The sequence below is a fragment of the Crocuta crocuta genome, unplaced genomic scaffold (assembly GCF_008692635.1).
Source record: "Crocuta crocuta isolate KB4526 unplaced genomic scaffold, BGI_CrCroc_1.0 scaffold152, whole genome shotgun sequence".
Taxonomy (NCBI): domain Eukaryota; kingdom Metazoa; phylum Chordata; class Mammalia; order Carnivora; family Hyaenidae; genus Crocuta; species Crocuta crocuta.
The window spans coordinates 4,920,649-4,934,758 of record NW_027528798.1 but is presented as its reverse complement, the minus strand read 5'-3'; the positions used below and the strand labels follow the sequence as shown (position 1 = coordinate 4,934,758).

Here is a 14,110-nt window from a genome sequence, read left to right as displayed (position 1 = left end):
CAAAGTTGACAGATATTTCATTTGCTAGATGGACTAAGAAAAAAGACAGAAGACTCAAATTACTAAGATCAGAAATGGAAGTGAGAACATTACTACCAATTCTTCAGAAATAAAAAAGATTAGTACTATAAACAACTGAATACCAACAAACTGAGTAACTAAACTGAACAAATTCCTAGAAACTCAAAACTTTCTAAGACTAAACCATGAAGAAATAGAAAACCTGGAGGCGGGGCACCTGGGTGGCTAAGTCGGTTAAGCGTCTGACTTTCGCTTAGGTCATGATCTCGTGGTTCGTGGGTTCGAGCCCTGCGTCGGGCTCTGTGCTGACTGGCAGCTCAGAGCCTGGAGCCTGCTTCAGTCTGTGACTCCCTCTCTCTCTGACCCTCCCCTGCTCATGCTGTCTCTCTCTTTCTCTCCTAGAAATAAATAAAACATTAAAAAAAAAAGTTAAAAAAAAAAAAAAAGAAAACCTGGAGGCACCTGGGTGGCTCAGTCATTTGAGCGTCAGACTCTTGGTTTTGGCTCAGGTCCTGATCTCATGGTTCGTGGGATCAAGTCCCATGTGAGGCTTTGCATGGACAGTGTGGAGCCTGCTTGGGATTCTCTCAGCCTCCCATCCCCAGCTCATGCACTCTCTCTCAAAAGAAATAAATAAAGTTAGGAAAAAAAAAAAAGAAATAGACAATCTGAAAATTCCTGTAACTAGTACAAACACTGAATCAGTGATTAAAAATCACCTGAAGAAGGAAAGCCCTGGACCCACAGAATTCAACCAAGCATTTAAAGAACTAATACCAGTCTCTCTCAATATTTTCAAATAAATTGAAGAGTAGTGAACATTTTCGAATTCCATGAGGTCAACATTACCCTGATACCAAAGCCAAGGACAAAACAAGAAAACTAAAGATCAATATCCCATATGAACACCGATGCAAAAGACCTCAATGAAATACTAGCAAACTGAATTCATCAGCATGTTAAAAGGATTATATACAGTAACCAAGTGAGATTTATTCCTGGAATGCAAGACTAGTTCAACATATAAGCATCTATCAATATAATATACTACATTAATAGAATAAGGGGGGGAATCACTTGATTATCTCAACTGGTTCAGAAAAACTTCAGCAAAATGCAATACCCTTTCATGATAAAAACTCTCAACAAACTACAAGGAAATAATCTCAATATAATAAAAGCCATATATGAAAAACCTACAATGAACATCATACTCAAAGGAGAAAGACTGAAAGCTTTTCCTATAAGACCAGGAACAACCCAAGGATGCCTGCTTTCACCAGTTCTACTCAACATAGTACTAGAAATTCTAGCCAGAGAAATTAGGCAAGAAAAAGAATTAAAAGGAATCCAAATTAGAAAGATAGAAGTAAAATTATCCTTGTTCTCAGATGATATGATCTTATATGAAGAAAACCCTAATGATTTTACACACACACACACACACAGCTATTCATAGAATTCAACAAAGTATCAGGACACAAAGATGACTGACAAAAATCAGTTGGTATTTCTATACACAATCTGAACAATCTAGAAAGGAAATTATGAAAACAATTCCATTTACAATAGTAAGAGTAAAATACTTTGGAATTAAGTTAACCAAGGAGCATGATCAACAATAGCCAAACTATGGAAAGAACCCAAATGTCCATCAATGGATAAAGATGTGGCACACACACATACATACATACATGCATGCGGCACACACTCGCACATGCACACACACCCATTCACACACAGGAATTAGTCAGTCGGAGAAAGACATACCATATGACTCCACTCATATGAGGACTTTAAGATACAAAACAGATGAACATAAGGGAAGGGAAGCAAAAATAATATAAAAACAGGGAGGTGGACAAATCTTAAGAGGCTCTTTAAAAAAATTTTTTTTTAATGTTTATTCATTTTTGAGAGAGAGAGAGACAGAGCACAAGCAAGGGAGGGACAAAGAGAGAGGGAGACACAGAATCCAAAACAGGCTCCAGGCTCCGAGCTGTCAGCACAGAACCCAACGTGGGGCTCGAACCCACAAACCGTGAGATCACGACCTGAGCCGAAGCCGGACACTTAACCGACTAAGCTACCCACATGCCCCAAACATAAGAGACTCTTAAATCTAGAGAATAGAGGGTTGGTGGAGGGGTTGTGGGAGGGGGGATGAGCTAAATGGGTAAGAGGCATTAAAGAATCTACTCCTGAAATCATTGCTGCACCTTATGCTAACCTGGATGTAAATTAAAAAATAATTAATAAAAAATAAAAATTAAAAAAAAAAAAAGATGTGGCGTGAGCGAGTGCGCACACACACAAAGGAATATAACTCAGTGATCAAAAAGAATGAAATCTTGCCATTTACAATAACATGGATGGAGCTACATAAGCAAAATCAGAGAAAGACAAATACTATATATTCCACTCATGTGGAATTTAACAAAACAGATAAACATACAGGAAGGGGAAAAAAGAGGGAAACAACCATAAGAAACCCTTAAAGATAGAGAACAAAAACTCAGGACTGATGGAGGGAGGGAGGTGGGGAATGGGCTAGATGGTTGATGGGTATCAGGAGGGCACTTGTTATGATGACCACTAAGGTGTTATATGTAAATTATCAATCACTGAATTCCACTCCTGAAACCAATATTGCACTGTATATTAATGAACTAGAATTTAAATAAAAAATTGAAAAAAAAGTTAACTAAGGAGGTGAAAGACTTATCTAATGAAAACCATGAAATACTGCTGAGAAAAGTAAAGACACAGATAAATGGAAATGCATCTCTTGTTCGTGGAGTCAAGATTTATACTGTTAAGATGACACTACCTAAAGCAATCTGTAGACTTAATGTAATCCCTAAGAAAATCCCAATGACATTTTTTACAGACTGAAAAACCCACCCTGAAACTTATATGGAATCTAAAGGGACCTAAATAGTCAAAACAATCTTCAAAACCAAAAAAACAAAACTGGAGGCCTCATAATTCCAAATTTCAAAACTTACTACAAAACCACAGTAATAAAAAATACTGTGGTACTGACAAAAGACAGACATACAGACCCACAGAATAAAATTAAGAGCTCAGAAATAAATTCTTGCACATATAGTCAAATGATTTGTGACAACCGTGTCAAGACCATTCAATGAGGAAAAGACAGTCTTCAACAAATGGTGCTGGGACAACTGGATATCCACATGTATAAGAATAATGCTGAACATGTAACTTGACACTTATCAAAAATTAACATAAACAGATAAAAGATCTAAATTTATGACTTAAACTACAAAACTTGTAGAAGAAAACCTAGGGCAAAAGCTTCATGACACTGAATTTGACAATTCTTTCTAGGATATGAAGACAAAGTCAACAAAATAACAAAAGGACAATTTGGACTTTATGAAAATTAAAATTTGGGACATTAAAGACATTATCCAGGGGCGCCTGGGTGGCTCAATCAGTTAAGCATCTCAGGTCATGATCTCATCCTCATGGAATTGAGCCCCAACTCAGGCTCCATGCTGAGTGTGAAGCCTGCTTAAGAGTCTCTCTCCCCCCTCTCTCTCTCTCTCTCTCCCNCTGCTCACGCTGTCTCTCTCTCTCTCCTAGAAATAAATAAATAAATAAATAAATAAATAAATGTTAAAAATAATTTTAAAAAACTAAAAGATTTTTTTAAAAAGACATTATCCATAGAGTAAAAAGAGAATCAAAAAAAGGAAGAAGATATCTGCAAATCATACATCTACTAACATAAATATATAAATTACATAAATATAGGGGTGTCTGGGTGACTCAATCAGTTGAGTGTTTGACTTCAGCTCAGGTCATGATCTCGTGGTTCATGGGTTTGAGCCCCGCATTGAGCTCTTGCTGACAGCTCAGAGCCTGGACCCTACTTCAGATTCTGTGTCTCCCTCTCTCTCTGCTCCCTCCTCCACCACCACTCACACCCTGTGTCTCTCCCTCTCAAAAATAAATAAGCATTTAAAAAAATTAAATTACCTAAGATAAATCATACACACATACACATTTTATACACATACACAGGGAGAAAGAGAGAACAACTAAAACTCAACAACAGAAAAACACACCACGTATTTAAAAAAATGGACAAAAAAATTGAAAACACATTCTTCCAAAGTTATGCAAATGGTCAATAAATGTAAAAAACGCTCAAATGCACTGACCAGTAGGAAAGTGCAAATCACAAGTATGAGATACCACCTCACACTTATGACGATGGCTGCCATCAAAAAAACAGAAAGCAACAAGCATTGTCAAGGACGCAGAAAAACTGGGATCCATGGGGCGCCTGGGTGGCTTAGTTGGTTAAGTGTCCGACTTTCGCTTAGGTATGGTCTCGCAGTTCGTGGGTTCGAGCCTTGCGTCGGGCTCTGTGCTGACTGCCAGCTCAGAGCCTGGAGCCTGTTTCAGTCTGTGACGCCCTCTCTCTCTGACCCTCCCCTGCTCACGCTGTCTCTCTCTCTCTCTCTCTCCTAGAAAAAGAAAAACTGGGATCCTTGTACACTGCTGGTGGGAATGGTCATTAAAAACTAAAAGTAGAGGGACACCTGGGTGGCTCGGTTGAGCATTCTACTCTTGATTTCAGTTCAGGTTATGATCCCAGGGTTGTGCAACAGAGCCCTGCATCAGGCTCCATGCTGAGTGTGGAGCCTGCTTAAGATTCTTTCTCTCTTTCCCTCTGCTCCCTCCCCTACTAATGCTCTCTCTAAAAAAAATTTTTAAATAAAAAAATTAATAAAAAATTAAAGGTAGAATTACCATATGATCCAGCAATCCCACTTCTGGGTATATACTGAAAGGAAATGAACGCAGGGTCTCAAAAAGATACTTGCATTCCATGTTCATAGCAATCTTATTCACAACAACTAAAATGTGGAAGCAACTCATATGTCTATTGATGGATAAATGGACAAGCAAAATGTGTATACAATGAAACATTATGCAGCCTTAAAGAGGAAGGAAATTCTAATATATACTACAACATGGATGAGCCGTGAGGACATTATGCTAAGTGAAATAAGCCAGTCACAGAAAGACAAATAGTGTATGATTCTACCTATATAAAGTACTTAGAGTAGTCAACACCATAGAGACAAAAGTAGAATGGTGGTTTCCAGGGGCTCAGGGGACAAAGAAGAGTATAGAGTTTCAGTTTTACAAGATGAAAAGAGCTATGGAGATGGATGGTAGTCAAAGTTATACAACATCATGAGTTTATTTGATACCACTAAACCATACATGTAAAAATAATTAAGATGATAAATTTTATGTTAAGTGTGTTTTACCACAATAAAAGTTTTGGGGGGAAAAGGTATAAAAATTAGAAAGAAAGACGTAAAAACAGTTATTATTCAAAGATGACCCAACTACTTAGAAAACCCAAAAGAAAACAAAATAATTAGGTCAAGAAATAGAAAGTCACTTTAAAAAATTAATTACATTTCTATATTCTAGAAACAAAAAATTAAATAAAACACAATAAGATCATTAAAAAAAAACACTGAAACTAGAAATAACAAAAGATGTGAAAGATTTCTACCTTGAAAACTATAAAATACTGCAGAGAGGAATTAAATAATACCTAAATAATTGGAGCGCTAAACCATATCCATGGACTGAAGGCATCAATTCTATTGAAAGCATCAATTCTATTCTATCAATTCTATTAAGAGGTCAGTTCTTTCCAAACTGACCTACACTTTCAAGGTAATCCTAACCAAAACCCCCGTGGGTTTTTTTAAGGGAGTGGGGGTGGATAGTGACAATATGACTCTAAAATTCATACAAAAATGCAGATGATCTAGAATAGTCAGAAGAATCTTAAAAGAAGACTCACACTACCAAATCGTAAGATTTATTGTAAAGCCACTTTGATTAAGGCACTGTAGTGATGGTACTAAGACCAAACAGTCCAATGGCATGGAATGAAGAGTTAAGAGTGCCACAGTATAGAGGCACCTGATTTATGACAAAGGCACCAATGTAACACAGTAGAAAAAGGATGGATATTGAGTCAACTTCTATCAATAAAAAAAGGGGGAGAGCTTAACCCTTTAGTCCGTACACAAAAAATAATTTGAGAAAGATAATAGACCTAAATATAAAAGGTAAAGCAATAAAGCTTCCAGAATAAAACACAAGAGACTAACTGCCTTCATAACCTTGGTGTGTAAGCAAAGGTTCTTGAACAGGACATAAAAGTACTACTCGGGAAAAAGAATATTACTAATTTGGACTTTATTAAAATTAAAACCTTCCATTCATCAAAACAAACATCGCCTGGGTGGCTCAGTTGGTTGGGCGTCCAACTTCGGCTCAGGTCGTGATCCCAAGGTTCATGGGTTCAGACCCCGCATCAGGCTCTGTGCGGACAGCTAGCTCAGAGCCTGGAGCCTGCTTCAGATTCTGTGTCTACCTCTTTCTCTGACCCTCCCCTGCTCACACTCTCTCTCTCTCAAAAATAATAAAACATTAACAAAAATAAAAAACAAATAAACAAACAAACATCAATGGACGCCTGGGTGGCTCACTAAGTTAAACGTCTAACTCTTGATTTTGGGTCAGGTCATGATCTCAAGGTGGTGAGACAGAGCCTCACCCTGGGGGCATGGAACCTGCTTAAGATCGATCTCTCTCTCTCTCTCTCTCTCTCTCTCTCCTCTCCCCCCATCCCTTCCCTGCTCGTGATCTCTCTCAAAACAAACAGCAAAAACAACAAACGTAAAAAAATATAAAAAAATGAAAAAGCAAGCAAGACGAAGAGGAAAAAATTATATTTGCAACACATGTAGTATGACAAAAAGCTTATATTCAAAACATTATGAAACGCTACAAATCAGTAAGAAAAAGAGACAATTTAAAAACTGTCAAGAGACGTGAACCAATATTTCACAAAAGAGGACAGACAAATGTCTGAAAACAAACATGTGAAAAGGTGTTCAACATCACTGGTCATCAGGAAACCACAAATTAAAACCAGTATGATTCTCCTACAACCCTACTGAAATAATTAAAAAATACCAGCAACCAGGTGTTGGTACTGGTGAAGCTGTGGCTGGTCAAAAGTAAAAACTGGAATGGGTACTTTGAAATACCAGCAATTCCACTTATGGACATATTGCCAAAAAAAAATGAACGCCTTGTCTATCAAAGGAAAGATGTAGTACACCTGAAACTAATATAACACTGTATGTTAACTATATTAGAATTAAAATAAAAAATAAAAATAGAGATGTGTTAAAAAAGAGGAAAAAAAACCATAGTAGCTTTATTCAAAATAGTACAAACTGGATACAAAGCAAGCGTCTACGAATAGGAGGACAGATGAAGAAATCATAGCAAATTAATGCAATAGAATGCGACACAGCAAAGAAAAACTATCCTCCCCAAGGGATGAATCACAGTCATGATGTTGAATAGAAGAAGCCAGACAGAAAACAGGATATACTTTATGATCCCATTTATATGAAATTCAAGAATAAAAAGACAAATCTATGATGATAAGAAGTTTAGAAGCATGATTAATTTGGGGGGGATACAAATTGGGTTGGGCACAAAGGAGTCTTCTGGGTACTAAAATATTGTGTATCTTCACCTTTGTGGTAGTTTTATGGGTATGTGTATGTTAAAAGTTCACTGAGCTGTGCATGTTAAGATTTGTGTACTTCAGTGATATATTCTTAGACAGCAATAAAATGTTTAAAAGAAAGTAAGCCACTACACAGAGAACAAAATCAAGGCTTTTTTTTTCTTTTTGGTCTTGAGAACCAAACATGCCACTCTTACGTGTGTGATGGTCAGACCAGCCTGCAATGGCAAATGATGCCTTCCTTTCCTGAGCATTGCAAAATTCTCAGAATAGCAGAGAAATCTACAAATAGGCTTCTTAGCTGCTGGAAAAGGGCCACCTTTGTCAGCGGAAAAAATGGAAGTCTCAGAAGTGGACATGCAGAAATGAAGAGTGTCCCTACAAAGCACACAACCCTGCAAAGGTTATAGAGAATATAGAATCGAGCATCAGGTTCATTTCCAATTTGAGATGACCTGCTCTCATCATGCAATGTTTATTTTTCTCTGATTATTAAGAAAAGAGAGAACTTTTGGATAAAGACAGTGCAGTGAAGCAGTATCACAATCTTCTTCACCCAATACCTAACAAAATAACCAAAATGTGTGTGTATGTGGTGGTGGCAGTATAGGGAATGTGAAACAGAAGATTAAGATTTATGTGGCACAAATGCTAACTAATCCATATCTTCATCCACCAGGAAAAGCAACAGGAGTAAATAAAATTAATAAGTATAAACTTAAAAATAATAATAATAAATAAATAAGGGCGTCTAGGTGGCTCAGTCAGTTAAGCATCCAACTCTTGTTTTTTGCTAAGGTCATGATCTCATGGTACTGAGATCGAGCCCCAAGTTGGGGTCTGCACTGGGGTGGAGCCTGCTTTGGATTCTCTCTCTCCCTCTCTCTTTCTCTGCCCCTCCCCTACTCATGTGCACATATTCTCTTACCCTCTCCCTAAAAATAAACTTTAAAAAAATAATAAAAATAAAATTAATAAGTATATTAATGGGATAAAAGAAACAAAATAGAAAAGCTAACTAATGCTAATTTACAGCAAAGTAAATCAAAGTTCTAAGTGGCTAGCTCTGAAAAAAATCAAGGAAAAACTTTTCCTCAAGAATAAAAGATACTACATTATGCTCCAGGGCTTCTGGCAGGGCAGAAAAGGTCAGGAGTGCTGACCATCTTCCAGGACTCTGTGCTGTACTAGGAGAACAAGCACAGCTCATGAAAATATGATACATACTAGAGTACTGGGAGTGGGCCATAATACATGATAATGTTCACTCTCTTCAGCCAAACCCAACAAGGCCTACCCTAAACTAACTCTGTATCTCTTTACCCCAATCTCCTCAGGCTACAGACCAAAGCTCTCAAACAAAATGGAGGAGAAAATGCATGGCAATTAGGCAATCACAGTATACAGTTTTTGCTTTTGTTTTTATTTAAAGAAAAAAAGGAACAAATTATATAAGACATTTCACTAATGTAATAAAAATGAAAACAAAACCTCCCCCTCAAAAAAACATACACACAAAGACAAAACCCAGAAATTGTTAAAATGAATGTTCCACACTAAAAAATTTAAGAATATAAATTCAGTAGGGGCTCAGTCCACTGCGTGTCCAACTTCGGCTCAGGTCACGGTCTCACGATTTGTGAGTTCAAGCCCTCACTGGGCTAGCTCCTGTCAACGCAGAGCCTGCTTCAGATCCTCTATCCCCCACCTCCCTCTGCCCCTTCCCTGCTCACATTCTCTCAAAAATAAGCATTAAAAAAAAAAGAATGTTAATTCAATAAATGAGACAAAATAAAATGATAAAATATCAAATGAGTGGAAAATGGAGCTAAAGAATCAAATTAAAATTCAAGACACAACTGAAGATCTAAATGCTAAGTGAGAGGGATGCCTGAGTGACTCAGTCGATTGAGCGTCCAACTTCAGCGTAGGTCATGATCTCACAGTTCGTGGCTTCAAGCCTCACATCGGGCTCTGTGCTAACAGTTCAGAGCTTGGAGCCTGCTTCTGATTCTGTGTCTGCCTCTCTCTCTGCCCCTCCCCTGCTCACACTCTCTCTCTCAAAAATAAACATAAAGAAAAAATGCATGCTAAATTAGAAACAGCAAGAGACAAACAGATCAAAAACATCAGAGTAGAGCTTTAAAACAAATCACAATAAATAATAAGGCATTAAAGTAACCAGAAGGAAAAAAACACAACAAAGACATGGGGGATAAACAAAGACAAGCTGACATCTGACTAGTAATTGGAGTCCCTAAAGTAAAGGACAAAACAAATGGACAGAAATGTATACAAATACATAATATACATTTTCTTGTACGAAGGAAGAAAGAATCCCAGATTGAAAGAGAATATCATAGGTACTTGGAAAGATTGATAAAGAACCATCAGCATCCAGACATACTCTGATTAAGTCAGTAATTTTGAGTGTAATGATATATTTCTTCAAGCAAGAAGTTATTTAAAAAAAAAAGTCACTCACAAGGTCAATATAAAGCAATGATGATGATACCAGAAGTGTTAGTCTCCTAGTCTCGTCTTAAGCAGAGAACCAGTTTTTTTAAGTAATCTCTATACCCAATTTGGGGTTCAAACTCACGACCCTGAGACAGAGTTGCATGCTCCACAGAGCCAGCCAGGAGCCCAACAGAGAACCAATTTTTATTTTTTATCTTTTTAATTCTTTTAAATGCTTATTTTGAGAGAGAGCAAGAGAAAGAGAGAAAGAGTGCAAGCGAGCACACATGCAAGCAGAGGAGGGGCAGCGAGAGTGAGAAAGGGAAAATTCCAAGCAGACTCCACACTGTCAGCACAGAGCCCAATGGAGGGCTCAATCTCATGAATCACGAGATCATGACCTGAGCCGAAATCAAAAGTCGGCTTCTTGACCAACTGAGCCACCCAGGCACCTCAGAGAACCAGTCTGTAATTAAAGGAATACTGTAACAACAAACCACTTGGACTCTCAAAAATTTTTTGTTCATTTAAGCACTTGTAAAGAATTTCCTTCCTGGTTAAGAAAAGTCAAAGATACAGTAAACGAAGAATCTTCTTCCTTAATTAACTGAAATAAACTCCCATTTAAGAGCAAAATGTGACTCTAATAACAAATAGCAGGGCATGCCTGAGTGGCTCAGTCAATTGAGCATCTGACTTCACTCAGGTCATGATCTCACAGTTCATGGGTTTGAGCCTCAGCCTCATGTGCTAACAGCTCAGAGCCTGGAGCCTACTTCGGATTCTGTGTCTCCCTCTCTCTCTAGCCCACCCCCACTCATGAGCACGCGCTCTCTCTCTCTCTCTCTCTCAAAAATAAACACTAAAAATTTTTTTAATAGGGGCGCCTGGGTGGCTTAGTCGGTTAAGCATCCGACTTTCACTTAGGTCATGATCTCGCGGTTCGTGGGTTCGAGCCCCGCGTCGGGCTCTGTGCTGACTGCCAGCTCAGAGCCTGGAGCCTGTTTCAGAGTCTGTATCTCCCTCTCTCTCTGACCCTCCCCTGCTCATGCTGTCTCTCTCTCTCTCTCCTAGAAATAAATAAAACATTAAAAAAAAAAAAATTTTTTTTTTAATTTTTTTAATAAAAAAAGGCAGAATTCCTATGAAAATTGACATAAAACAGTGAATAAATTTAAGGTATATAAATAATTTGATTTTTATATGTTGTGAACTGATTACTATGATAAATTTAGCTAACATCCATCACCTCATATACTTACCAAAAATAGAGGGAAAGGAAAAAAAGGTTATTTTCCTTGTGATGAGAACTTTTAGGACCTACTCTTAGCAACTGTCAAATATACTAGATAGCAGTGTTAACTGTAATCATTATTTTGTACACTACATCCTCAGTACTTGTTTATAACTGGAAGTTTGTACCTTCTGACCACCTTCATCCAATTCCCTCACTGGTAACCACAAACCTGATCTCTTTCTGTAACTGTTATTTTTCACTATAAGTCATTTAAAAACCCACCTAAAATATAAAGTTTTGTTTGTCAGTAACTATGAAATATTGTTTAGATATGAAATATTGTTTAGATAATGATAAATCATAAAGCATGAGTGATACAAGAAATGATAGTTCATAGGCTGTATTTGTTCAAATTCACTTCAGATAAAATTAATTCATCCACAATAAACAATGCCATTAAGAGAAGTTCTGAGACAGAAAATAGGTGACTCAAGATTATTATATAAAGGCATTCTTATGTTTGAGTATTTAAGGCAACAAATGTTCTTAAACATGAAAGAACCCAACAAATACAGAATCCAAAGCCCTCCTTAAACAAAAACATGTAACAATGAAATAGGTAAAAATTAGTAGTAATCATTGAATCCAACTAGATACAGGACTAAAGCTAAACAATGGAGGGTGGAAGGGTACAAGGGTAGGGTGATGGCTGTAGATCTGCAAGGGAAAATAATAGAAGCAACAAAATTCAGCAGGTAGAGAACAGAGCAGGAGAAGTTTAAGACAGACCATCATCTCATTTTTCAAAGCAGGGAGTCAATTGAAACCATCTAAAATAGTGATTCAGTTTCTCAATAATTTAGTATCTTTAACCTTAGATCTTCTTAGGATCTCTGAGCAGGAATAATATCTAAGATTTGGGAGTTCTTACTTTTACTTCTGCTTCATTATGTAAGTATTTCATTCAAATAATATTAAAATTAACATTCAACTATTATGATTCAAAATTTACATATTAAATATATTTCACATGCTCAACTATTATATATTTTTATAATTTCACATTAGTTTTTTCTAATGAATTGAAATGAAAATAAATTAAACATTTTAATCACAAAGATGTACAGTATAATCCTATCCATAAAATAATTCATTCTATTTTCTAGCCATCCATTCAGACTTACATTAAATATATACAGAGAATTATCTGGAATGTTAATCAAGTATTAACAACTGCTTATTTCTGAGGGGTTTAAATTTGGGGTGACTGATTTATTCTATTTTTTGGTATTACTTGGATTTTAAACAAGCATGTATTATATTTATAATACAGTTGTTTTTTGTTCTTCGGGGGTTTTTTTAATGAGAAAGAACAACAGTTTGTCCACTATAATCTTTCCCCTCCTCAGCTAGAGAGTCAGTCCATAATCAAAAGATTATGTTTCAACTTAGCAAAAAAAAACCCTCAATGCAGAAGTGCTGCCATATCAACAAGAATACAAAACTTCAACAGAAGCTTTCGAGCTTTCAATTTTCTCTTTCTGCTCTCATAGTTCCTAAATGAACAGACTTTATCATCAACAAATGTATGACATCTCCAAAAGAAGCCCCAGCTCATACCTTTACAACAGGATGTCCCCCAGTAGATGCTTTTACTGCTCCTCGACTACCTTCAGTTTCATAATGGGCTCGATGATGAGTTTTAGGTTGCACTTCTATTTTCAGTTCACATTGTCCAAAATGAGTTGGTAAAGGCCAGTCTAGTGGAGGTAATGAAGATGTGCTATAAACGAAACACACAAAAAATGCATTTCACCATGCTATGATCCTTCTTTGCCAGCAACCAACATTTCCTTCGTCCTATGATCCTGAAGCAGAGTAGTCCAAAATAAAACTTCACTTAATAAGTTATAACACTGGATATGATGGGTACTTGAGAAATAATTCTTTAACCCAAAGAATAAAATCAATTTCATTTACATTTTGGTTTCTTGTATTTTTTAAAAAGGACAAATTCTAACATTTTGTAAAACTAAATGGTTCTCAACTATGTGTACATAATTGAAAAAACAATCAAAAAACTAATTTAATTTTTAAGCAAAAATGTCCATCTCTGTGTATGTGCTTTCAGGATCCAAGGATCCTGATATTCCTGTACAGGATCCAAATATTCCTGTATCTCAGTATATATGCCTCCATCCCTGGTGTGTGGCTATAGAAGTTAGTCTACTGTACATGTTGCTTATCCACTTCCTCCCTATTGCTCATTTCCCTGTTTTTCTGAAATACTGTATACTGCTTATAGGCAGCAATATATTGCAATTTGAGGTACAAATTTAATTTCATTACACACCTGGCTGAAAAAATACAAGGTCTATCACTGCAGCACTCTAGATGTCAATTTTAGAGAAAATGGCAGTTGATCAATAAGATAATTTAAACAGCTAAAGGGATACAGGTTCATTTAGCTCTATCAACAATGAAAATATGAGATTTTAAAAAAGAAACAACTTATATGTCTGTAGGTCAAATATTTAAAGGACCCAAAGCTATAATAATTTATATTAAAAATATCTTTTGGGGGCACCTGGTAGTTCAGTTGGTTGAGCATCCAACATTGGCTCAGGTCATGATCTACCAGTTCAGGAGTTTGAGCCCACATCAGGCTCACTGCTGTCAGCCAGTCAGCACAGACCCTGCTTCAGATCCTCTGTCCCCCTCTCTCTGTCCCTCCCCCACTTGCACTCTCCCAAAAAATAAATACTTAAAAAAAA

At 36.8% G+C, this 14,110-nt stretch overlaps 1 protein-coding gene across 3 annotated transcripts in view; it reads right to left on the bottom strand.

The window, feature by feature from the left end:
• NFATC3 (nuclear factor of activated T cells 3) overlaps positions 1-14,110 on the bottom strand; it is a 135,955-nt gene that overhangs the window by 81,200 nt on the left and 40,645 nt on the right. For all 3 annotated transcript variants that reach the window (XM_077755639.1, XM_077755640.1, XM_077755638.1), the window contains exon 3: positions 12,957-13,119. In XM_077755639.1, coding sequence (XP_077611765.1) covers positions 12,957-13,119 — 163 coding nt within the window. The remainder of the gene's footprint in view (positions 1-12,956; positions 13,120-14,110) is intronic.